This window comes from Neodiprion pinetum, chromosome 1, assembly GCF_021155775.2.
Source record: "Neodiprion pinetum isolate iyNeoPine1 chromosome 1, iyNeoPine1.2, whole genome shotgun sequence".
In the NCBI taxonomy this organism is placed as follows: Eukaryota; Metazoa; Arthropoda; class Insecta; order Hymenoptera; family Diprionidae; genus Neodiprion; species Neodiprion pinetum.
Window position 1 is genome coordinate 29,909,181 of NC_060232.1, and position 25,587 is coordinate 29,934,767.

General features: G+C 40.3%; 1 protein-coding gene across 2 annotated transcripts in view; it reads left to right on the forward strand.

Moving 5' to 3' along the window:
- The window catches only part of LOC124218372 (metabotropic glycine receptor), a 137,372-nt gene that overhangs the window by 48,178 nt on the left and 63,607 nt on the right, over positions 1–25,587 (forward strand). For both annotated transcript variants that reach the window (XM_046624906.2, XM_069136823.1), the window contains exon 3: positions 9,177–9,360. In XM_046624906.2, the coding sequence (XP_046480862.1) occupies positions 9,177–9,360 (184 nt within the window). The remainder of the gene's footprint in view (positions 1–9,176; positions 9,361–25,587) is intronic.

Sequence of the window (25,587 nt, forward strand, 5' to 3'; positions counted from 1 at the left end):
CGGATGCACGAGCAACACACGAATAATACATTCCGTTCTGTTCGGGTATTCGCACGGGGTTTTTTAATCCTTGATTCTGGTTTTCCGTGTACGTTGGATTTTAAGCAGCAGACGATATAGGTATAGTATATGTATGTACAGCATAATAAGCATTGTATCATAGCCGAAATTGTGCTATTCAAACTTTTCGCTGGTTATTCGCAATGAACAAAAATTGGCAGGGTTTTATAATTTTTCATCGTTTATCAGTCGCTCATCTTTTCCCCAAAGTATTTCGCATGAAAATTCCTCCGATAAATTGACGAACGATAAACGAACGCGGAGCTTTGCAACGATACGTTTCGCAAGATTATTTATCATGAAAGCATCTTACTATATTTTACGAGGCGCGTATTAGCGGCGAAACTTACATAAATTCGAATCTGTATCATGCCTGCAGATTACAAGGAAAACGCGAAATTTCGGTAGCTGTTCCGTAATTTAGATCCCGCGTTGTGAATCGCGCAAAACATTAGCATAATAACGAGGCGGCCCTTACAGCTTCGCCAAGTTTGCGGTGAGTCGTCTACTCGATTGTTCGTCATGCCGCTGAATTTTGGAAACTCCCGAGAGAAGGACCGACTACGCTTATTATACAGGCCGTACAACATAACCGCGGTGCATGGCGCTGGAAATTTTATTTATATATATATATATATATATGTATATATTATATATACGTATGTTATGCAGAGCGCTTTCATGCTCGCCGCGTTATTAAAAAGGGCAAAACGCTACGCAGCGGTTAGCCAAGCGGAGGTTTTTTTAAATTTTTAGTCATGTTAAAGCACCGAGCGTGACAGCCGCGTCGTTAGGAGAGTGACTTTATAAGCTTAGGTGAGAATATTGCGAAGCGTAAACAGCGTCGAATGTATATTTGCAAATCTTTAGCGGTCTCGGATGGAAGCGATGTGATTATCGTATTAAAAAGATTTAGAAGCGAATTTTTACCATTTTGACGAAAAGTTTTCGAATCGAGCGTATCGGTCTATTTTATCACTCGGCATCGCGAGCCTTTTCATCATCCCCTCCCCTCAACTTTTCCATACGATAATTGTAATAAAAATCACTATCAAGCGCAAGTAATGTCAACGGGAAAATTCTTATCGCTTCACGTGTGTACTGCGACTTAATTTGCAAATCCTCGAAATTTGTACGGCAACGGTTGCAATTCTGGTTTCTTTATAATCGGAACAGCCTATAGATATGCGAATATCAACAGTCGATGTCACATGTACGTGATATAGAATTTTTAAACTCATTGCGCATCGTCCATATTTGAATAATTTTCATTGAGATGCACGATTTTTATCATATTGAAGTTAGTAACGTTATCGTAACGGTTTGTGCTAAGGAAAAACCGTTGTTTCGCGATTTTGGAATTGCACGAAATTCGGCAAACCGTAATAAAACGAAACGTAATCATGTTTCGAAATGTTAGTTCCTTAAAAATAATTGTAAAGTTAAGAAAATAGTGAATTTTTCCTCGGTATTTCGTTACGATAACGTTAATGATTCAAGCATCGTTAATTTTTCACAAGTAACGACGCGGGAAGGCTTTTATAAATATTTAACGCGCATCGCGAAGATGCTCGCGAATGAGCTAATATCTTCCCCGGATATTATGTTTCGTGAAAAATCGCGTGACGCTTGTTCAGCGTGTGTCGTCTGTGTTATACAGAGCGTGATATTCAGCGGGAAACGCGTGTAATGCTAGCGAAGATACAGACGTCGTTTGTACAGCTAAAAGTGACTTATCTATTGTCCTTTTGTTTACCGCGGCATGCCGTTGAACACGAAGTTGCGGCGTTGAAGCAGCAGTCGGTGAACTTTGTTGTACGGTTATAACATCGTACCTTGTCGCATTGTGCAGCTTGTACGTCAGCCGTTTGCGACAGTTCACAACTCTCGTCGTCAGACGGAAACTATTCTTGCCCGCTCGAGAATCGTACGAGTAATCCAAACCATCCACCAACTGGTGTGTGTGCGATATGTATGTACCTACGGGATATGAACGCTTTCCGTTCGTGTTGTTTGTGTAATATAGGAAGAAAAAGGGCGAGTTTGCTCGGTAGGTAAATGTAGATGTAATACACACCCTTAATGTGCGTGATGGTAGTTTAATTGCGGAATCGTGGATTGAAATATAATCGACGCGAATCAAGAGATATTCTAATTTCTTTTACGATTGTCACAGATGTTGCGTATGTACAACGTATTATTGAAATATCGTGCCTTGCAATTAGATACTTTTGCGAAACTGATAAAAAATCATTGGGTGTTGACGAAAAGACACGTCGAATGATTTGTTTTTTTCTCATTAGCTAAAAGTGCATTCCGGTAAGTAGGAAAAATTTATTCTCTCAAGCAGCGTAAGTAACATTTTCGTTAAGGAATATGGGCGCTTTGTTTCGAATGATTGAGAGAAATTTTCCTTTTTTTTTTTTAAAAATCATTCATGTATCACCAATCGCGAAAAGCATCAGAATTGTTATTAAACTCATCGGATTTTGAGATAAAACAGGATTATTTTGAAACGTAAATCTTTACAATCCGTTGGACGTAACGCAGTCTTGCAATTTTTTATCGACGATGCTGTCGTTCTAAGCTAACGTCGATTTTTATCCCTGAATAATGAGGAAAAGTTATTTTATTATAGCTGCAATATAAAACTGCAAGAGCGCAGCATTAACCTGTAATAAATGGAATTAAACTAGCAGCGAGAGATCTCGCATAATACTTGTCGGAGGATCTCTGTGGAGCTGTTGATAGTCCCTGAAGTCGTATTCTTTTCTGCAGCGATCAATAAATCTTCTGCCCTCAAGTTAATTAGACATCAAGATTTAATGCGTACTTCGGTGTATAAGAGCCGAAGAGGCGAGGATTCTTCGTGCGGAGTTCTTGTCGGAAAGTTTGTTCCCTCTCTCTCCGGATAAATTGTTCGCTGCACAATATAATATTCCGGTAAATATGAAATGTTTAAAGTGAATATATAATTTGTGTCTTCGTGTGCAAAAAAAAAAAAAAAAAAATGAAAAAAAATAAAAATCAACTTGTTCGATCGAGTTACGAGAAAAGTCGACATAATTCAAATTTCAATCAATCACCTATAATCGTATTTAACCTTACGAAATTCGTCAAATTTTTTCATTCGGTAATTTCCAGGGCTTCAAGAGTGGAAGAAAATGAATTATTTTTCATCGTTAGCTTTCAAGCATTCTTGGCCTAGTCGCAATTTGGGGATTTGCCAAGGTGACGAATACAGGCGCGTGTGTCTGTGTGTGTTATTTTTTTCTTCATATTGCACGGTGCTTCTTTCTTTGCATCACTCAACGAGTGGAATAACGGCCAATTTCGGGAAGCCTGACGATATACAGGAGTTAATTTAATTACGTATTACACGTATAACGAAGGCGCCTGTAAACGCGAAAAGCGGTTGGTAATTTTACTCGGCCAATAAAGCTTGGTAATTTGAAACATTAGGCGGTAAAGTCTGCGGCTGGCTGGCTCACGATCAGGTAAATAAAGTAAAGCGTCAGGTTAAACGAAAAATATACTTTACTTCGGTTTTATCTAATTATAAACCATTGGGTATAGTATCGCACCTATGGTTACACAAATACACGTATGTATAGGTATCTGCACTGCGAAGCGGTAGGCGTTCCGTTCCGATCTTTCGTCATAAAACATCCGATGGATTCGTTTTATATCTGACGACGAGACTAGAGTTCCTGCAGGGAGCTCGTGTACGTATATACAAAGTATATAGCTCTTCGTTTGACTAGCAATAAGCGCGAAGACAGACGTCAAGGTACCCCGTAAAATACGGAATAGGACGGAATAAAACGGAATAAAACAGTATTAGACGCCCGGACTGAGAAAGTTTCTCAGGTAATATTTCACCGTTCAGTGTTCAGGAGCCAACGGGCTTTGCTGAAACCTGCTACAGTGAAAAACGAAAGGAGCAGGAGAGAGGGAGAGAGAGAGAGACGCGACTGGAGAATGGACCGTCTGAAATATCTTCCTTTACGTACCTAGGTACAGTATATACGTATATTATTGTATATACCGTGCGTGCGGGAAAGCCGCGGCTGGAACAGGATAGTCCTGCAGGATATAAGCCTGATATACAATGTGTTTCGGGTGCGATACGGAGCAAGAAATACTTCTCGGACGCAATTTCAAGGACATCAATTCCTCGACCAAATTCTGCCCGGATATGTGTAAGATCACGGGTGTTCAAATTTTTGGCTATTTAAATAATGGAATGGTTGAAATTATAATTGTATGTATTTATCCAAGTAATACGAAAGATATTTTGAGCGGAAAAGGTTTTTCAAATTTATGTGAATCTAATATTTTATTTTCTACCTTTGAAATTTTATATGAAAATAAGGGGAGGATCGATGAATTCGGGTTTCGAACGATCGTAAAACGAAGCGTTAATTGCAAGTGTCCCGAAGTAAATTTTCAGTTACGGATTAGCAAACAGACGGGCAAAACCTGTGTAATGGAAAACAGCTGCGTTCGGATTGTGAAAATCTCAATGCTGGTGGAATTGTTAAGCCGCGTGATTAATTATTCGACTTTTACTCTCGGGCTGATGGTGAATTGTGTTGTTGTTTTTTTTTTTTTTTTTTTTTTTGCTTTATACTTTCCGCGATAGCGAAAATACTTTTCTTTCATACTTCTCACCGACAATCGAAGCAGTTTTAATATACGTACGCTATATCCTCTCGGAGGATATAAGAATAAGAACGAGAAGATTGAAAAATAATTTTTAAGGGGCACGAAGCTTCGCTTTCCCCCCATCTCAATACATGAGCATTAATCTTTGATACGCGTGAAGGCTGCTGGATGATTGAAACGGAAAAAAATACGAACTCCCTTTTGATTAAAAATACTCAGACTGCAATCAATAGTCTTGTACATTCCAACAAGTGTTATTCGAAATTTATTACACCGTCTGTCTTGCTATCACAAGAGACACGTACGATACATTGTGTGGGATGATGAATCAGCCGTTGAACAATGGGCGTTATTTATATGCCATTCGAAACAGTATTACGGACAGTTCGTATTTTTACTTTGTGCAAAAAAACGAATTTCTCCAGCAGCCATGCAAAAGCCACGAGGGTAAATATACATATAAGGTATAACAAATTAACACATACTAACGATAAGTTTACCTTGGTGACGTTTAATTTAGCGTTTATTATGCTTTTCATTAAAGTTTGCAGTTATGCACTTCGATAATATTTTATTAAAAAGGCGTAGCGCTTAAGGGAAATATTCAGCCTCGAGTTTAATTAATAAAACAGAGTTTGAGAGAAGGCGGGCAGTCGGCACTATACTGATCGAAGAAGCCCGTAGAACCACCACAGCGGAAACTGGAAGGACGAAAGAAGCACCGTTAATGGTTCGAATTAATAATTGCAAGTCGGCACGCGATTCGAAGCTTTTTCGCCGTTGCTCTGACCGCGATATTTTCTCCTCCCTTCACCGTTCGCGTGTGTGTAACGCGAACGCATAAGGGCTATTCCGCGTCAACCGGATCAGTCATCTCTCAGATATTTTTTTAATTTGGCATGTGGATTGTGTGGGACGAGTTAGATTTTTGTGCCAAAGCGCGAATCTCATAATGCAAAATTCGATTTTTTATTAACAATAACAAATTAGACTCCCATTTTTTTCAAAAATTCATAACTTCGGCAAAAAATTAGATACAATATATTTTTTTTTTTCAAATTACGCGGAAAGCTCCATAGAATTTAAAAAAAAATACGAAATGGTAAAAACAAGTTGTTATCAATTGTTTATTTAACAATTAATTTTTCAAAGATTTTCAAAACAGTGACTGACACGTTCAAAAAATTTTTTTAAAATTCTGAGATGTTCCTTGAACTGTACTACAACCTGTGAATTAATTCCAGAGGGGTGTTTTTTTTCGTTTTCGAGTAAAAAATCATTAAAGGTGTCGATGCGCATGAAATTGCGGCCCGCCGAGTCTCTACGTAATGGCGGGCGGCCGGTTGCCGTCCACCGCTACACCGCGGTGGCGTCGCAGCGTTATTTTAGAGTCATTTTCACGATGTAGGACATGATTGAAGAATCTGAAAAAAATACTGTACCTTCACAAGGCCTGCTCAAAGCGATAAGTGAAGTTTCAAGAATGTGTTTTTATTTTAAAATAAGTAGCAAGTTATGTAATTATTATCATTTATGTGCACTCTCATGGTGTGTAACCGTTATTTTGAATCTCTGTAATAAAAAAACGGTGAAAAACACATTCCTGAAACTTCACTTATCGCTTTGAGCAGGCCTTGTGAAGGTACAGTATTTTTTTCAGATTCTTCAATCATGTCCTACATCGTGAAAATGACTCTAAAATAACGCTGCGACGCCACCGCGGTGTAGCGGTGGACGGCAACCGGCCGCCCGCCATTACGTAGAGACTCGGCGGGCCGCAATTTCATGCGCATCGACACCTTTAATGATTTTTTACTCGAAAACGAAGAAAAACACCCCTCTGGAATTAATTCACAGGTTGTAGTACAGTTCAAGGAACATGTCAGAATTTTAAAAAAATTTTTTGATCGTGTCAGTCACTGTTTTGAAAATCTTTGAAAAATTAATTGTTAAATAAACAATTGATAACAACTTGTTTTTACCATTTCGTATTTTTTTTTAAATTCTATGGAGCTTTCCGCGTAATTTGAAAAAAAAAAATATATTGTATCTAATTTTTTGCCGAAGTTATGAATTTTTGAAAAAAATGGGAGTCTAATTTGTTATTGTTAATAAAAAATCGAATTTTGCATTATGAGATTCGCGCTTTGGCACAAAAATCTAACTCGTCCCACACAATCCACATGCCAAATTAAAAAAATATCTGAGAGATGACTGATCCGGTTGACGCGGAATAGCCCATAAGCGAATCCGTCGTCGAACGAAACTTTTGCCAAATTATCGCAGTGTGCTTTACTCGACATCTGGCGGAATTTCTTCTTGAATAAATTCATTCGAGCGGTTGAATCCAACCGAAGACAAATTATGTTCTTCGCAGGACGTTGGAATGCAAATTCAACTCAAACAAGGAAGGACGTGTAAGGGCGAAGCGAGGACCATAGGATGTATAAATTATTTATAAAAACCGACCGCCCTTCGTTCACCCTTCCCATATAAGCCAACCCCTTTTTTTCATTAACCCGAGCAATCGTCCGACTAAACCTTAATTTGCTGTGCGATAAACGTACGGGCGACGTATTTTTGTATTCTTGCCTTTTTTACCAACGGGAAATGTAACCGTGATAAAAAAGGGTAGGAAAAGCTAAGATCGCAACAACATCGAGCCGTTACGTAAATTTCATTATCTTCACGCATATTTCGTTATCTCACTGGCTATTTTTACCTTTCAACGTACATTCAAATATCTTTTTCACGCGGATGAAACAAACGTATGAAGAAAAAAAAAAAAAAAAAAAAAGAACGCGACCGCAAGATGAGCAAAGTTTTTCCGGTATTTCAAAAGTTTCGCGAGTAATTAATATGGACGCTCAGATATTGAGACGGATATGTTTGCGGAACTTTTTTACCTTTGTTACCTTTTTTCGTTGAGTAATATGCGGTAGACCGCTTTCAATCATAAAATTCCGACGGTGTACATCCCTCACATTTTGCCCGAAGCTTCGACCGTGCGTTATAATCAATCCGATGTTTGGAATCCTCGACTGAATGGATTTTTGTCTTTTTTTTCTTCCTTTTTTATTACTTCTTTTTTGTTTTTCAAGCAAATTTTTCATCCTCCGTCCGCCTTTGATCACCGCTTTTTCCCAATAACCACTCATCGCTAATCGCAACACACACGGTATCGTTGTGTCGATGCCATGTATGTTTTCTTTTGCCAGAAACTTGTAAATTAGCTACTATTTCGGTGTTGATAAACATCATACACGTCCACTGGGATATGCTTAGCTCGATAATTACCCGGTATTTTTTTGGACCGTGAACTGTGCGGGGTTGGACGATATGAAACCGACCGCCCTGCGTGCACTTTTGGGTATTTAACACCGACAATGAATTCCGATTACCACCCTCGTTTCAGCGCGGTGGATATTTTGCGCTGAAACACCCATTAGAAGGTAGTTTAAATATATATACCTACCCGTGGTGAATGACGCCCATTGGGAATCCGGGTACGTTTTTTTTTTTTTTTCATCTTCTTTTTCTCTCTTTAAAACGCGATTCGAGTTGTATAACCTACCCTAACCTCCGTCGAATTACAATGTGACGAATGAAGTTCACGTATGGAGTTTCAACGATACTCGTTATATTTTATTGAAATATATCACGGCGAGGCAATAAATTCATAAAATTGTCCGAAGTGGAAATTTAGAGCGAAAATGTATGTATGAGAAATTCTATGCGCGGGTTTCACTTTTGAGTTTCATGTCGGACGGTTGCCGGTCCAAATTTTGTTTCAGTTTCGGTGTATGGCACGGTATTCTCATATACAATCACCCGATTTTTTAGAAGCGATTAATCTTCGAATTTTTTGGTCACTTTCAATATTTTTCAAAATGACAGAAAATTATACGGAGACTCACAAGGATTTCAACATGGTCTTAAAATCTTTTCGATTTTTTCTTTTCGAATATACACTGATAAAAATTTCATTTGGCATAGTAACTAGACAAATTGAGTAAAACAGGTATCGTTAAAAAAACTATTTGAATATTGTTGGAATTACGAAAAACGAGGTGCGCGTAACCATTTTGCGCTATTGTCGATCCGTTTTTGGTAATTGCGACGCAAAATCAGTCTGTTCGGTTGACTGTACTTTTTTAGTTAAACCAGGCTTTAACATCAATTTATTGTCGTACAAGCATTAAATTTTCGCAACAGTTGCAAGAAAATATAGTAACAGTGATCGTAATGAGAAAGAATAGTAACGGATACTAGACTTTCTGATAACAGCTTCACAGCTAATTTTCATTTTGTACCTAGAACTAAATCTTTCGATTGCGGTTAAAAATGAAAATAGTTAAGGACCGAGCGGTAACCGGAACTAAAAACTTCTCTCAGTGTATTACAGAACACATGGATTATTGCAGATAAATAATAACGATTTGTTGCAGGCTTCCATACGTACACCCACAACGAGAGCGCTCACACGGTTCGCGTCGAGGATGAAATTCTGACCGTCAAGTACGAGGATGGCCGGTGGTCAAAGCCCTACTACGACTGCGGGGGCGGCAACATCTGGATGCTCACGTACACGGTGCCCTTCTTTGGATATGCCAACGACACGTACTTTTTCAAGTACGTACTTTCCTGCACGCCTCTTACTTTTCCACCTCTTCACCCCTGCACGCCGTATACGTAGTTACGTACGCCTTTTGCAGCCGGAAGTCACGATTGCGCGAAACGACCCTACACAAATGGACCGTCTTTGCCCCGGGGAAAATTATAGACGTTTACTTTATCGGCAAAACCCTTGGCATCACTTAGCCGGTCGATGTATCGTCTCTGTGCTTCGTTAACGCTGCACAAATCTCCGATAAATCGATCACGGGGATTATTTTTGTGCATCTACGCGATCTGCATAGCCAGATTCATCGGTCGATATTCACCTCGGCGTTAATAAAGTTCAGTAGTTCGAATCACGTATTCGGACGTGTTGTAGTAGAATGGAATAATGCCTTGGTGGTTTTTGTTTTTTTACTTTTCATCACCTTTGCTGATGTAAGAAAAGTATTGGTTCCGATCGAAAGCGACGTTTTCTAATTTCAACGAGCCTCTACGTTTTCGTACCTCTGGAATCCGAAACATCGATTTTTAGAAAAACGTCGGTGTAGATGTCGGTACGTCGGTCTGCTCAAAAAAATTCGAAGCTCGCAGGATTTTACCACGAAATGATGGGCTTGAAAATATGCCATGTCCCGTTGAAATTGAACTTCCGGTTCTACCGGGAATGAGAATCGATTTTCAATGTTTTACCGGCAAGTCTATATTTTTTTCGGGTTTTTTAAATAAGCGGTTACGTTTTTCTCGGTTTATATATTTATTTGAAAAAAATGTTATAAATTTTTTGTTTTTCAGAATTTTTCTTTTAAAACTTCGAAAAAACTATTTTCCCGGCTTGTTTTTTTTTTTTTCGTTTTTTTTTTCTTTTATAATACTTTTACCGATGCGAGCTTCCTTTACCCGCTATCGAATTATAACGTTACCGTATACTCTTGGCGTTTTCTTGGAAGTCGATTTTGTTTATCGTATACTTCTTTCGATCCTTACTGGAAAGTTTTCATTTTAATTGCGAGGAAAGAATAGATCCCGCAAACTTTTCCTGGAGAGGTGGTTCATTTTCTTGCCTTGTTGTAAACGGCGAGGTCGAAGTCTCTGTCAGCTATAGAATAGTCGAGTTGATCAGTTTTTAATCTAGAGCTGCATCGAGAGGAACAGATGTTCCGCTGATTCTCTATTATAGACTAGTGGAATTGAACCACCGAGTTCATTTGCGCTGTGGGCGCCATCTTGTTTTCGATTAATCTCCTTCTTCACGTGCACATGTCTCGTATTTTCCCACACCCAAATCATTCTCACTCAGCCTTGCCCAATTTCGTTCGCCAATTTTTTCTTTTTCTTTCTTTTTTTTTTTTATTCTACCATATATTTTCTCGACGTGAACACCACTTTTCGGGATGGAGAATTTCGCGAGTTTTCCATTATTTCACGTCAAGATCTGTCCTCGATAACTGCGCAGTCGAATTTTGCACCCAAATAATTTATCGTTACTCGGTGGTGGCGACGTAAACTGCTGATCATAAACTTCGCACGTAATTCGTCAAGTTATAGTTACACTATTGTGTATTTATATTTATTATATATCTATACTGACTTTCCAAAGCGCGACGTTAACGGTTATTGATGCGATGGTGGTGAGAGTAAAATAAATGAGAAATATTTATACAGGATACTCGGATCAGACAAACCGTTTAACGTCTTATGTGACCCTCGTAGTATCAAATTTCAATGAAGTTTTGGATATTTCGTTATTTTGTGACAGTTACGTGTAAAAAAGGGTTTGAGTCTGGGGAGGATGTCAGTAAGTGTCGGTAACAGGAATCTGTATCCAGAACTCTCATAGTATCACTACTCCCACGTATAGTGACCATTCCATTATTCAGTCGCCACAGGCAGTAGGGAGGAATGCAGAGTAAAAAGTGAGAGCTTCGTGAATTATGGAACATAAACTCTACGTCGCGGTCTTGCGGTATACCTAATACCGTAAAGTTATAGGTATACTAAAGACGATTCCGAGAAGAGTAAGCAATGAGGTGATGGAGAAAAAATTTAGAAAAATACAAAAAACAGCTAATGCTGGACGATGTGGTGACGTCAAGCGGCTCTCAACCTCCTCCTCTTTTCTCAATCTCCTTACGTTTCTGTTGCATCACCCGATCCACGTAGTCCTATTATTCCAGCTATGTTATTACTGAGCTGCAAAATTCAAAATGAAACTGAAACTAAATTTTCCCGTCTTAATCAAATGGTTAATAAAAAACGGCGTTCAGGAACCACTAAATGTCAATATTAACGGCTCAAACTTTCACAGGCGTATTGTTTCCTCTTCCTACAATTACTATAAAACGTGTGACTTTGAAAGAAAAGAGTATTTTCTTCTTCGGTCCGGATTTTGGGGAGGAGGAAAACTAATGTGGGGGTATTTTTTTTTTTTAATCTCACTCGCAGGCTTGTAACTTATACATTTCATCGTATGCGAAAAATAATATATATATAACTATATATAGTAAGTATACGTATAATACGTGTAATACGTGACATCTTTCGGGTAAAATTGTGGTAGGCAGATTGTTTTAATTTGCATACATGTACACTGAGGAAAAAAATTCTATTCATTTGCATTTTGTTGATACAGTGCAACGGCACGCTTAATTGGATTAAATTTTGTTTCGATGAAATTGTTGTTTACTTGTTACTGTGAAACAAAGAAGTATTGGGTTGGATTTAGAAAATTCCAGTTGGTACAATAAAATGAATTCATTTCGGGCTGCCGAGGCAATAAATGTTAATTGCTTTAATTAAATTTCTTTCCGTTTGAGTGAATTCATAATATTTTTTGTTCGGTAAAATATTCTGTTAGCATCCCGCAAATAATTCATTTTTATGAATGAAAGAAGTTTTCTGAATTCAATTGAATAACTGGTTGTATTGTAATTACAAGAAAAGGTTTCGTAAGGTTTAATAAGGATTATAATTTTGTGTGCAAGATTTCGTGAAACCGAGTAAATCAATATTATTATTTATTATGTTTTTAAATCTGATAAATTTGTTTTCGTCAGGCAGGGAAACGTATTCATCACGAAACACCTTGTCTATGAGTTTCGATATTTTTTTTTCTTATCCTATTCACCGATAACTTGTACGATACGCCTTGCAGCTAGGGAATGAATTTCTTGGTCCTACATAAAATACGTCCGCACTGATTTTGCAGTCTGATTCGTCCATGCGTTCACAGCTGCTTTGATGTTACAGCCAGCTTTGAAATTGCTTTTCATCATTATATTTACCTCCCATGCCTCCCCTTTTCCTGTGTCAATCTGTCAACCGCGCAAAGGTAAAGCTTCACTAAAGACACGATTTGTATGGAAGACGGTCGTACAGCTTATATTTTACAAAAAATTAACTTTTCACATAAACGTATGTTCCTCGACTATCGCTCTATTTGCGCATGCTTTGCTTTGCGGTTGAAATGCGTTTTCATAACTGAATTAGAGTCGACGAGCAAAATTGGACGAGGGCTTGAAATTATTCCTCGCATCTCGTATGTTTTTCATAATTGAGTTTTCGAAAAAAATAATCTTCAGTAAATTTTCATTCTTTTCAAGTTGGAATTATACAATCTGTCAAGCATTCGCATTGGTGCTTTTTAATTTGCCAACCGATCCGTACATCCAAGTGATTTCAATTATTAATCCACAAGCCATTAATTTCACGCACGTTACTTAATCGGTAGGTATTATGTACACTAAGTATCCGTAATACTTGGACGTGCAGTCCTTGGCGTCTGTTAATTATACGATCTCATTCGCTAACGGTACACTTCTTGAGATGGATGATTTCCGTGTCTATCACGGCAAGTGCGGCTGTTAAATAAATAAATCAATCTCAATTCGTAGCACACATCGATCAACATCATACGGCATTGACCCAAATAACGCCCCACCGATCCTTGGGCATGACTACATCGCTCTGCAGGTACTAAGACACGCTGCAGGGTATAACAAGAACTTACCGAACAGTAAACGCAACTGTATACCTATATCGACGAAATTGTGGCGAGTGGTTATAACCCAAGTTGGATCGGGTACATGCGCTCCGCACCATCCATATTATATGGAAACGGGAGAAACCCTTTTTGTTGCACTTTCGACGGATGCGAATTACCGATAATTCACTCAAATTTTATTACGATATCTGCGCGTGTCGAGTCCGGAGTGGCATTTGGTTAGCGACGAACACTTCGGTGTTCCCGAATATTTGCAGATGTTCGATTATACGTGTGTACGATATGAGAATTCACGAGCTTTTCCCGCACAACGGCAGTGTGCAATCACATCGAGACCGCAGAACGAACGGACGAACAAACGAACAAGAGTGGAAAAGAGCCAGAGCCACGAGATTGAACACGAGTTGTGTCCATGACCCAGGCATCCAGTTAGCTTTTAGAGTTGTCCCATTTTCAACCGTGACATTCTCGCAACCAACTTGTAGCCATTCCTGTCGCGCGGCAATAAAAGAAGATCTGAATATTCTGCTCAACTTGTTTGCCACGCTCAAGTGTGCTCGAGGATTTTGCCACGCGTTCTTCTTGTTTTAAAATTCTCCTCTTTTCCGCAGCGAGAACGCTCTGAATCATTGCCCAGAAATAGAGGAAACTTGTCGTTGCGTTAAAAAATTGTATCGGAACAGTTTTCACTCATTGAGATTATTGACTACGCGTAAAGTGACCATCTTACACAGATGCAAGGTAAGCGTACCGGTTATCGATACCTTTAGACCCAATTATTGACTCTTCTATTTTCAAAAATTATAAATTCACGACACAAATTGTGAATTGCTAGAGGGTTAGACACTATAAATTTATTTTTTGGCAATCTTAGAGCTAAGTATCAAACAGATAGACAATCAAAAAAGGTCAATAATTGGGACAGGGTCCGTAACTGGTACACTTACCTTTAATACCGCGAATTAAACACCGACGGCGTAACAATTTAATGCACGACGCGTATATATTTATATACGTATATGACGTGTCAAGATACGAGTGTAATAATGGAAAGAGAATTTTGATGAGGAGAAGAAAAAGAATAAGACGGAGCAGCTAAAAGGGGAGAATAATTGTAATAAAAATGAGAATTAAGTTTGGAAAACGTCTTGTTGCCGTTGGCTGTAATTTCGTGCAGGCGACGAAGGGCTGAGGGGAGGATTGCGAGGTTACTTTTAGGAAAGAAAATCGCCCGGGGATGACGTTGGAAACATTCTTTGCACGTTGTCATGTACAAAACGGGGTTTATTAACCCCGTATGGTTCGAGGAGAATCGCGGAGTCTATTATAGGCAAAGTATGAAGAAGACCGGTGACTGGTGCAGGCTAAGGATTGAGGGATGTCGTTCCCTCGGGTGTAACATCTGGGCACGATGAGAGACCGAGGAAAGTTTCATTCGTCGGAGTGAAAAGGACAGCGAGCTTCTTTATCGGTACGAAATTGAATCGAGTTCCAAGATTCAACGCGGTTGGTCCTTCGAAGAACGTCATATACATATATATATACATAAACTACCACCGATAGCCACGAATCGGTGATGGCGGCTTCGTCTTCCGCGAAGCTGTGCCGCTTTTCTAACCTTTCCAGGATATGGAAGCGAAGAAAAATGAAAGGATCAAGGGAAGCTTGAAATACATAAGGGCGAAGAAAGGTCTGAAGCGAATATAAAAAGAAAGGAAAAAGTTTTCGATTGTACTTTCTTCTCATTCAGCGAGTTTACATTCGCTCTGAGATTTTTTGACGATGAATTCTCTTCCGTTTCCCGGCCATATTGGAGAAATTTCGCTAGCTAGGCTTTCAGTTTCATATGCAAGATTACTTTTCTTAGCACAATTACGTAACGATAACGTAATTTTAGTATGATCGAAAAATGACGGCGTAAAAAACAGTCTGCCTGAAAAAAGATTTTACCCTTCATTATTTGCTCTGCAAAGAGAGTATGTACCTAGTGAAATTTATATTCCCTAATTAAATTATACTGCGGGTATATTACACAAAAGTGCCGTACAAGGTTTATTTACTATATTCAATTTTCATTGTGTCAGCTGCGTTGGTTTGTTCCGTAGTAAAATAATGAAGTTTATTTCTGTCCTATACGATGGAACGTGGCCTCTTTTACTCCCCGCGGTGATGTCCCAGGATACCAGAGTTCCTCATCACTGTAACAAATTTAATTACAATCACGGACGCGGTGCATCAGGCTGCAACGCCAGACCTGGCCGCAGCGTATCGGTTAATAAATGCGGTCGGAAATGTTCCCGGCGTCGTGGAAATTCGAACAAAGATCGACGTCTTGGTCGGACGGTGCGATCTTTCAAAGATAATTCGAAGCGTGCACCGCGATCCCCGTGACTGAGAAAAACTCCGAGTCATAAAGTGGAAACGGACCTTTAATCCGGCACACTCGATAATGGTCCGCCGGTGGCGTCGCGGGGGGTTCGGTCAAAGATGGCGGACAATGCCAAGTGAGGGAGATTATTGGAAGAGAGCCCTCTTCACCGGGGTAGCGGCTAGAGCACGAGCCATCTCGGCTTCGCTCTTCCCTAATGTACTTTACCACCCCGTCGGCGACGTCGCGACGCTTTGAACTCCGTCATGCGCTTCGAGAATAACCAACTCAGCTGTTCGTTCTGCAGCTCGTGTCTATACGCTTCCCTTGACTAATTCAGGGGATGGATCGGAATGACGGATCGGTTACGCTTTATATTCGACCGCCTTTCATCATCCACCGGATGATCGGACGATGCCGCAAAATTATTCAACTAGAGCAAACAGGCCTTGCTTGTATAGATTTATTCAAGAATCGGCCTGTAGTCGGTCCGTTTGATATTCTCTTTGGAAGATGACTCCTGATCTTACGACGAAGGGCTTCCGGGGTATCGAGAAGCCTGATTTCACAGTTTACCGGTGAATCGGTAGCGAAGCGGAAACGCGTTATCGACGGAAAGTCGCTACTCTCTGTGATCAAATATCATTCTTCCGAAAGTTCATCCGTACATCTTGTCTTGTATGAAAATATTCTTCAAACGATTCTTGTCGCGTGGATGGATATCGGACACGCGTAACTCAGCGGAAATGTAGAGAGGGCTTAGGCTTCAAGGTATACGAAAATATCCCCAAATACATGCAAATTTTATTCAGTTTAGAACGTACGATGCTGTACATTTCGCATGTTACATGAAAATTACACGGTTTTTGGCGTTTATCTCGCAATGGCGAAATCGGCCGTATCTCGGCAACTCAAATTCAGCGACGATATATCTCCACCGCCATCTGTTTTTTGTCTTCAGATCAATCACACCGTACGTTTCTTTTATCTTTTCCGTCTCTCCGTTTCCTGAAACGTTGATGGATGATCCTGAGCAGTATCCGGCATTTTAATACCCTTCAACTCTCGCAGCGATCGTTGCCGATTTCCTCATCCGGAAATCGTTCGGACGATTTATTATATTGTACAGAGAGGGGAAAGGAGAGAGAGAGAGAGAGAGAGAGAGAGAGAGAGAGAAAGAGATAGAGAGTGATGGAGTTGGCGGGCATTAGGGGGGTTAGTGATGGATACTCCGATGTCAAGACATGCAGAAACGATGATTCAATTAAATTGACTATATACTCGGCCGAGACGACGCGGGCGGCAAATATTGATTTGCGAAAATCGTGTTTAGCAGGAGTAATTTATACGGGATCTCTTGTCAGGGGGTAGAAATTCGGACGGGGCTACTCGACTCGAGACCCCTGCGCCGGAGACGACCGCGGTGCTGTTTGCATAGAAGAAGCCACGAAGTCAAACAAAAGTCCGAAAACCCTTGCCCGACCACAATCGTCACTGTCTCGCCTGCAGTCGGACCCAACGAATTAATTCTGTACTACGTTACGTGACAAACCTGACTTTTGAATAATTTAATTTGCGATATCGTTTCGGCAAACATCCGTGATACCGTGGCAAACAAGGCGACGGCATTCGCCTCACCGCCAACCGTCGAAGCCGAAGGGTCGTGACTTTCCACGGTGGCCTTTCTTCGAGCCTACAATCAACCAAGTTCACTCTCCGGATTGACTTGTCATACTCGGCCGCCTCGTCTGTGTTAACATCGTTGAAATTGATTGATCGCTTCGGGCGAAAACGAACGCAGAGAGCTTTTTTATATTCACCGCGAACCGCGACTACGTCGTTAAATTGGTCTCACTGTTTCAACTCTCCAAGGATAATTATATAACGCAGCTTTCGGGTCGCGATTACGAGGCCGGTCGATCGGTACTTCGGCTCTGTACGTTCGAACAATTATTTCGGGAAAGCTGAAGCTTATAGGTATGGAAAAGGGGGGAAGAACGAAGGATACTTTGACCAGCGTTCGAGTATGGCCGAAGTAATCAAGCGGCGCGTGTGCGGATCCTGGATTCGGGGGACCTTCTGTAGTCCCGTTTATCCCGGGAGGGGGGAGAGGGGGGGGGGGGGGGGGGGGAGGGGGGCGAATATTTGAGATGAAACTTGACCAATCGCGCTCGGTCCCCACGGACGTTAAACTATCACGAGGGGTTTTGGTCCTCGTTATGAGCCGTTGCGCACGTGTTGGTATTACGGCCGGCTAGACAGCGCTCTGCATTGTTTGCTACGACAAATACGAGGCAGCCCTGCAGTCGTATATACGATCGTATAGTTTTCGAGAGAATCCGTTGACCGGGAAAATTACTCACTGTGCGACAATCGTAAAATCTTGCAGGCGCTAGGCGTATCGGCAGGCAGTCTGCTTCTAGTCACATCACGCCGGTGAGAATTACTACAATAAATCCCCCCCTCCCCCCGACTATAATTACTCGAAATATGCGATAATTCATAACTCTGATGTTCCTTCGCTTTATCTATCCTCGTTAAATTTACAGGCAGCAGCCATCCGGCCTGCGGAGGGTGCCATTAACGAGTTTTATTACTGACCTTAGTAATTGTTGCTTAATGGGTGTGAAATTTGAAAAGATCGCATCTCACCACCGGCGTCTTTACTTTGAGATGTTTTCTTGACGGTTCGCGGTGATTATACCTATGGTCTATCTTTGAGCTTAGATTTATACGAGAAATGTTACAATTTAAAATCACCGCAGGATTTTACGCCATTCATAGAATTTTATTCGAAACTGGTACGAAGAGGATTTTTAACTTGTTTTCGAGTAAGGCACTGCCGGCAAATTACATTTTTTGTTTCTCAATTTCGTGAACATATGTAATACGCATATACATGTATTCTTTGTGAGAATACGAATATTCAATGAAACGTTCCTTTTTTCGTATAATGTATAATTTTCTTGTTCCTTTTTTATATAAAATCGTTTCATTAAATCATGTACCCATGTATAATGCACACTGTTCACGCGATATATATTGTATCCCGGTTTTCAGTACTTAGAAAGAGAAGTCATTCGTCGCTCGCGGAGTTGAAATATCTGTTTGTAATTTTCCTGGGATACCTGGAACACAGTATTATACTTTTGATATTTTTTTTTCCACCGTTCAAGGTTTCGTATCCATTGTATAAAATGTATCTTGTTTTATTCAACAGTTTGATCAAGTATTCTTCCTTCCGTTGTATATAAGTATATAGCACAGGGAGTGAGAAGAAAAGAGATAAAGAACCTTCGATTTCTTAACACGAAACTTAGCTTAAAGTTAATCGGGGACTTGAGTAAACGACTACTTTCGGAATTAGTACCAGGGGTGGTGATAAGCGTTGAACCTGAAATCGACTTTCTTTCAAACTTGGCAAAGCCTATAACGAGGGAACTTAAGCACGTCTTTAAACGAGGCGTAGGATTGCTTGTGTCATTCGTAACTTATTGTACCAGCACCATCTCCGCACTACGCCCAGCTGTAATTACTCTTTTCATAATTGTTTTATTAACTTGTTACACGAGCTTGCGCAAGCTGCGGGTCGCCTTCTCGGCTCTGCGGTGCAAGTAGAAAACGGTAAAGTATAATTAATTCGAAGCAAGCATCGTTCGCCACGACAACTTTAAACGCTTTGCGCTGGGGTGAATTATTGCCCGTACGTACGTACCTGCATGCATGCGCTACGTGTCGCAATTAATACCCCGTAACTTCCGTATAACACCACCCTCGTTTAACCTCCGAACTCTGGCAGGTTTTGCTTTTTCCTCGTTTTGCCCCAGCCGTTCATCATTTCGTATTTTGATCACCTCGCGCAAACCGATCCTTGCTGTGATATGAGTGTTCGTCGCGTTCCGATGCCTGTCGTCGAGCCAATACGTCACGCGAGAGGCGACAGTTGCGAGGGCGGAGTTCGAGATAGGAAAGAAAAGGATCCATCGATCTTTGGGCTTTCCACTGGATGCATGATATTATTTGAACGATAAAGTTTTTACGAAAGACAGCTGACTAAATAGGTGTAGACAGCCTCCGGCGACTGGCCGGTGTTATTAATTAATTATTCCGATGGGATATTTCGTCCCAAGGGGTGTGAATTTCTTTATCAGTTTCAACCCTCGTACATTCTTTGCAATTTATGGATTACTCGATCGTAAGAGAATAAAACACCTAAGCGCTTGTGTCTAAGCCTTCTCGTATAAAGCTGAACTCAGCGTGCTCCCGACATTTCTCTTTCGCAAAGCGTTTGATCGTTTATTTATTAAAAAGTTTCCAGATCGATCGCAGGTAAGATAATGATTTGACGTTTATACGATGTACATATGAGATCTATACATGTATCTAATGTATATATTCTAAACGACCGAAGACCAAAATACTTCAGTCGAAGCAGCGGTTGATCTGATTTTTTTTTATCCCGATACATTCGATTTTACTCTGATTGTCTCTAAATCTGACAGCCTCTGAGTTTCACCTGATCGTACTTTGAATTAGGATCTCTGAATTAGTTTAAATAAATCGCGCGTTGAGCACAGAATGGTCCGGGAGACTTTGCTTTTCAGTAAACGTACCATTTCAAAATATATCACAAGTCGTCTCGGTTGGAATAATTAAGGCAAAATAAAAAAAAGCTCGCCCAAAAGGTTTCGCGATCAGTTCATCGTCTAGTGAGCTTCAGGATTAAACTTTAAGAGCTTTCATCGGATACCCGACAATGCAGTCGATTCTTGAAACACGCAAATCGAGCTTGCAGGCTTCAGTTCATGCTTCAGAAAACAGCAATTCACGGCAGCTCGATTGGATCCACTTCTCTTTGGCGTCAAGCCGGGCGTGAATTTGTCCACTTTACAGGCTGTAGATATGTCTTGGGGATTCGGGGACTATATCAGCTCGGAATTTCATTCGTCTACGACGCAAGGATAAACATAGTCGGTAATTATCGAAACTACCAGTCTGGCCATCGAATTAACGCACTGCTCGAAAGCTCTTCCTCACGTTAGACGTTTTATATTACATATACTTGTATATTAGAGTGTCCTTTATTCAGGGTGTTGACGATTTTTTTCTATCTCACGCTCCAAATCAACTTCAAATAATTCAAAAACAATCACCTAATTTTTTCAGATAATTACAACAACTCTGAAATCGAAATTTAATTCTTTTTTATTCAGAGGGTGTGGAATTCGTCTAGATTGTCCGGTACGATGATGTGAATTTTTTCTCAGATAATATCAGTAATGCTCACTGAAGACTCGCAGTTACGGATTTTTTTTCAACGTCATTACTCTTACAATAAAATATGCACTGAAAATGTGTCCGAAACACGAGCATTTTAAACGGGGAAATCCATCCTCTTGATGGCGCGTGTTAGAGTGAGGTAAGAATCTGACAAAATTAGGCAATTGTTTTTGAATTATTTGAAGTTGATTTGGGGGGATGAGACGGAAAAAAATCGTCAACACCCTAAATAAGAGACACGCTAATGTATATTGTATACACTCGACAGACTTTGACGACTGTGCGGAAATGAACCTCCGGCCTTTAACCTCGAACTTCAGAGAAACTTTGTCAGCGTAACACTCGGGCAGAAAGATACTTCTGAAAATGTGTCTAAGGGTACATCAAACAAGCAGTGACGCTTGAAAAGGAATCGTATAAGTATTTCATGCTCGATGCTTTGGTACCATCTAGAGAAGTCATTTACATTATTCCTTTTTTACTTTGTCGTGAATTCACTTCTGTTGCGAAAAGGACGGCTGAATTTCGAGGGAGGAAAACGGGCGTCTGGGCTTGTTTCAACCTGACGCCAATTATCGCTTCGCAAATTTTATTTGCCTGGAAACTGCTTGCAGTCCGCGAGACGGAAATGATTAAAATAATTCTTGTAATTTTGGCAAGGTGTACTTGACGTTTACATTAAAAAATGATTGTCTTCGATGCGTGATCTTGTTATTATTTCGTCAGTAAAAAATCGTTGTCTACGGTTACTGCGATTGATGAAATTGAGCCACGCATTTCCAGCGTCCTTTCTTAGGCTGACCGACGCATTCCTGGCTTCTAAGTCTGAAGATAATTTACCGAGAATTCTTAGCTGGGATTCGAGGAAAAAAGGTCATCGATTAGAAAAGTGTCCGAAACTTTACCGCGTCGGTGAATTTTACAGGAGAAACTTTTTAAGTCGAGCCTCGGTTGATATTTCGGTAGATGTATAATGTATATACATATATACGTGTATTATATACCGCGCGAGTACCGAAAGTGGGTCCAAGAGTAAAATAAAGAGGGGCATTGTCAGTTCCAGCTTTCTGCAAACACGCGGAGAAGAACCTCCGTGAGACATGAGCCGACATTTTGGAGCAACGAATAGTTTGCACGTTGATTCAGGTATCGATGTACAAAGCTGAAAAAACTAGCTTTGTTCTCTTGCCGCGGCTAGAGAAAAGTTTTTGTTCTCTTACGTTTAGTACTTATCTAGACGTTTTGCAGTAAAAAGTAACCATCAACGCCTGAGTTGCTCGAGGCATGATTCAAGGCAGCTTGGTGAAGTTTAACGGCGCTATAATAACGTCGTAAACGCCGTAACGCGTCGACTGAAAACCAATATACACGTACACAGGTTGTCTTACGGCAATGTTGTTTACGCATGATTTTTACCAGCATAATTAACGCGGCGGCTTGCGAAAACAGATGCTTCAGATTTTAAGTCTTTCACGGTACCGCATTGCTCAGGTGGCTTGCGGAGCACGTTGTACGAATTTATGCCACACCGTATTATAATGATTTACGGAGATCCGGGAAGCACTTTTAATCCGTGCGAAACGTTTCATTACGTAAATGAAACAATTACATCCTCTGCAAGTTGAACAACGAGAGTAAATCAGTAGGTATTCAGGCTTTTTTTTTTTTATTGTCGGCGAAATAATTACACACAGTGTTACAATGCGTTGTACAATCGTTGATCGTCATATAAAGATTAATTAAAATTAATTGCGAATGAAGGGACGGAAAATCTTTTGAATTAATATTCGTTTCAAATCGTATACGTAAATTTAATGCGAAACTATGTCGATAACGATATTTACTCATTTGGGGTTGAGGAGGATATGGATTCAGACCTCGAAAAATCTCTGCTAAATTCTCGGAGGTAATACAGGAACGCGAAGAAACGTTTATTAGCGACTACATGCGGCAGCATTATGGGGAACGTTATGGCCATTTCGAACGTTGTTTTTTGGTCTGAGGCTTATCGATGGTTTTTATACCGTGTCTTTGTGCTTAATCGGAGATGTTATAGCCTGCCATCCGAGCTAATGATGGAAAGAATGCGTTTAGCGTAAGTCGCCAGGGAACAAATGGGTTTTTTCTTTTTTTTGCAGTTGAAGGTTTTCTCAAGTTAAGGAGAGAGAGAGAGAGAGAGAGAGAATTTAATTCTGGCGTACCATTATATTGAAATCATAATAAGACGAAGATTCAAAATCGCGTCACGGTTGATCAGAACAATGTTGACGTAAATAACGGCGAGGGGAGACTTGGGACATTATAAGACGATGACGATGATCGAAAGCGACTTGATGAGTCTAGACAAAGCGCAATTTCACTGTTCGAACGTTTATTAAATGCCACTTTTTCACCCACCGTTACCCACGTCTAATTTGACGCCTCGCATTCCTGTCGAACGATGGACTTTCTCAGCGACATTTAAAATGGTATTCGACGCTGCAAAGCAGTCGGGAGGCTGGTTTATCAGGGATAAAGTGAGGGGCGGTGTTTGCTATTGTATATAACTTCGTTTTCGCCGAGAGAAGCCATCGTTCTTGGAAAATAATTCTGCGAATTAAATATATCTCGAGGGAAGCCTGCAGAGGTAACTTTTGGGGCGAATCGTCGGAGACTGATTTTAATAATCCGTTACGAGAGATAAAATCTTGGGAAATTTTTATTTCGAGCTTTCCGCTTCATTCTCGAATAACATGTCTACCGCTGCACAGCGTATAGTTGAAGTTATTTCTCCGAGGAGGATCTACGACGTCGCTTTATTCCATGTATGAACGGCCGAAATTCATTCCGGCAGAATCTCGAGAGGGGCTCAGAGGCTCGGTTTGAGATAAGTCTGTTGGGCTGCGAAGGTTATATCATTGGAAGGGGAAATAAGAAAATCTACCGGACAATTGTTCATGTTTTTATATTTTGATGACGGGAGAGTATCAAGAGGGTGAACAACATTTCGGATTCGTGTGCGCATCGCTGGTGACTCGATACCTCAACTTCGCGTCACTTCGAAATATCCTTACTAATGAGAGCTATGAAAAAAATAGAAAATAAAATTGAAGGTAAGTCGTCGGGGCCTTGTAGATTTATTGAACTGGGTTGCCATGGCCACGAAGAACGCAGATGGAAAATCATATCTAACTTCGATGTACGGGCTTGAGGGTATACATTGCATACATATTTATACACACATATATATATATATATATATATATATATATTTTGTATACATATATATATATATATATATATATATACCAAACATATCGCACTGAGACCTTGTTAAGAATTTGTTTGAGAGGATTTCGTATCATGTATCATAGGTCGAGGAAAAAAGAGAGAAAAATGAAAATCCCTTTTCCCCTCATTTCTCTGAACCCAAATTCATAACGCGCACTTCTTGATGTACCTTCTACCTTATACATGACATACGTGTATGAAAGTTGGCATCGTAGCTATGAAATATGTCCCTCGTACCGCAGACGTTGAATTTATAACGAAGTGAGAAAATCCTTTTCGCCTTTGATGTTCCTTCGTGTTTGTCGTCGGAAGTTTCAGATCATATCTCGAGTTTCATTCATCGTGATCATATACAGGGTGGTCGGTTTTAATACCCCTCAGGCGAATATCTCAGAAACGAAGAGAGACGTAAGAAAATGTTTATTATATGCATCTTTTAGGGATTTAGAGGAGAAAAAATGATGCTGTAATGGGTCTACTTGTGGAGTGTGCCATCTTTCAGATTTTACAAGAAACGTCTGGTCTTAGATACGGAACATGTACACATACTTTGGATATGAACAGAGCTGATAGCGTAATCGAAGACGAATTGGATGGCGTCAAATGTTGGTATTTTTAATCGAGCTCTTTACAACTACATACTCTTTACAACCGTGAACGTCTTTTGAAAAAAATCCTCCGTGCACACGTGTACAGGGTCTGTTTCAGGAGAAATTCACGGTGTATGTATACTACCTTCCGGTACAACTCGTCTACCTAAGGTACACGGATTTCCGGTCCAGTGCTATTTAGGGTTTAGAGCTACAGGCGTGTTACACTCCAAAAATCAACACGCAAATGCGCAGCGAGACCCCTGCTAAAATTCACTCTGTAGATGAGATCGGCGACGTTCAAATTAACCTACATTCAAATTCGATTAGTCCCTTGGTGGCAGGTCTTGCTGTTGACGTCAAACGGTCGGTACAGATTTCGTGGAAATATCTGCTAGCCGATTTGTAAGGCAAACAGTCTGTCAGAGAAGCGTGAAGTCTTCGTTGAAGATTTACCGATACCAAAAGCTAATGGGATCTCATAGGGAGTTTGCAATCTCACTGAAACACGTTAGGTACGTTACGTTTTGACGGCTCGTTGAGAACTTTGTGAAAAAAAGTAAGGTGGTTGGTTTTACTTTGGGATAGATATTTGAATAATGACCAGCTGTTTGCACCTAATTTCACAGAAACAGATCGATAGCTCTGTGTTTCATTGTCGAATCCAAAGAAATGTATGGTTCAAAAGCAGATTGAGTTGTACGGTAAAAGAAAACAAACTTTGCCAAAAT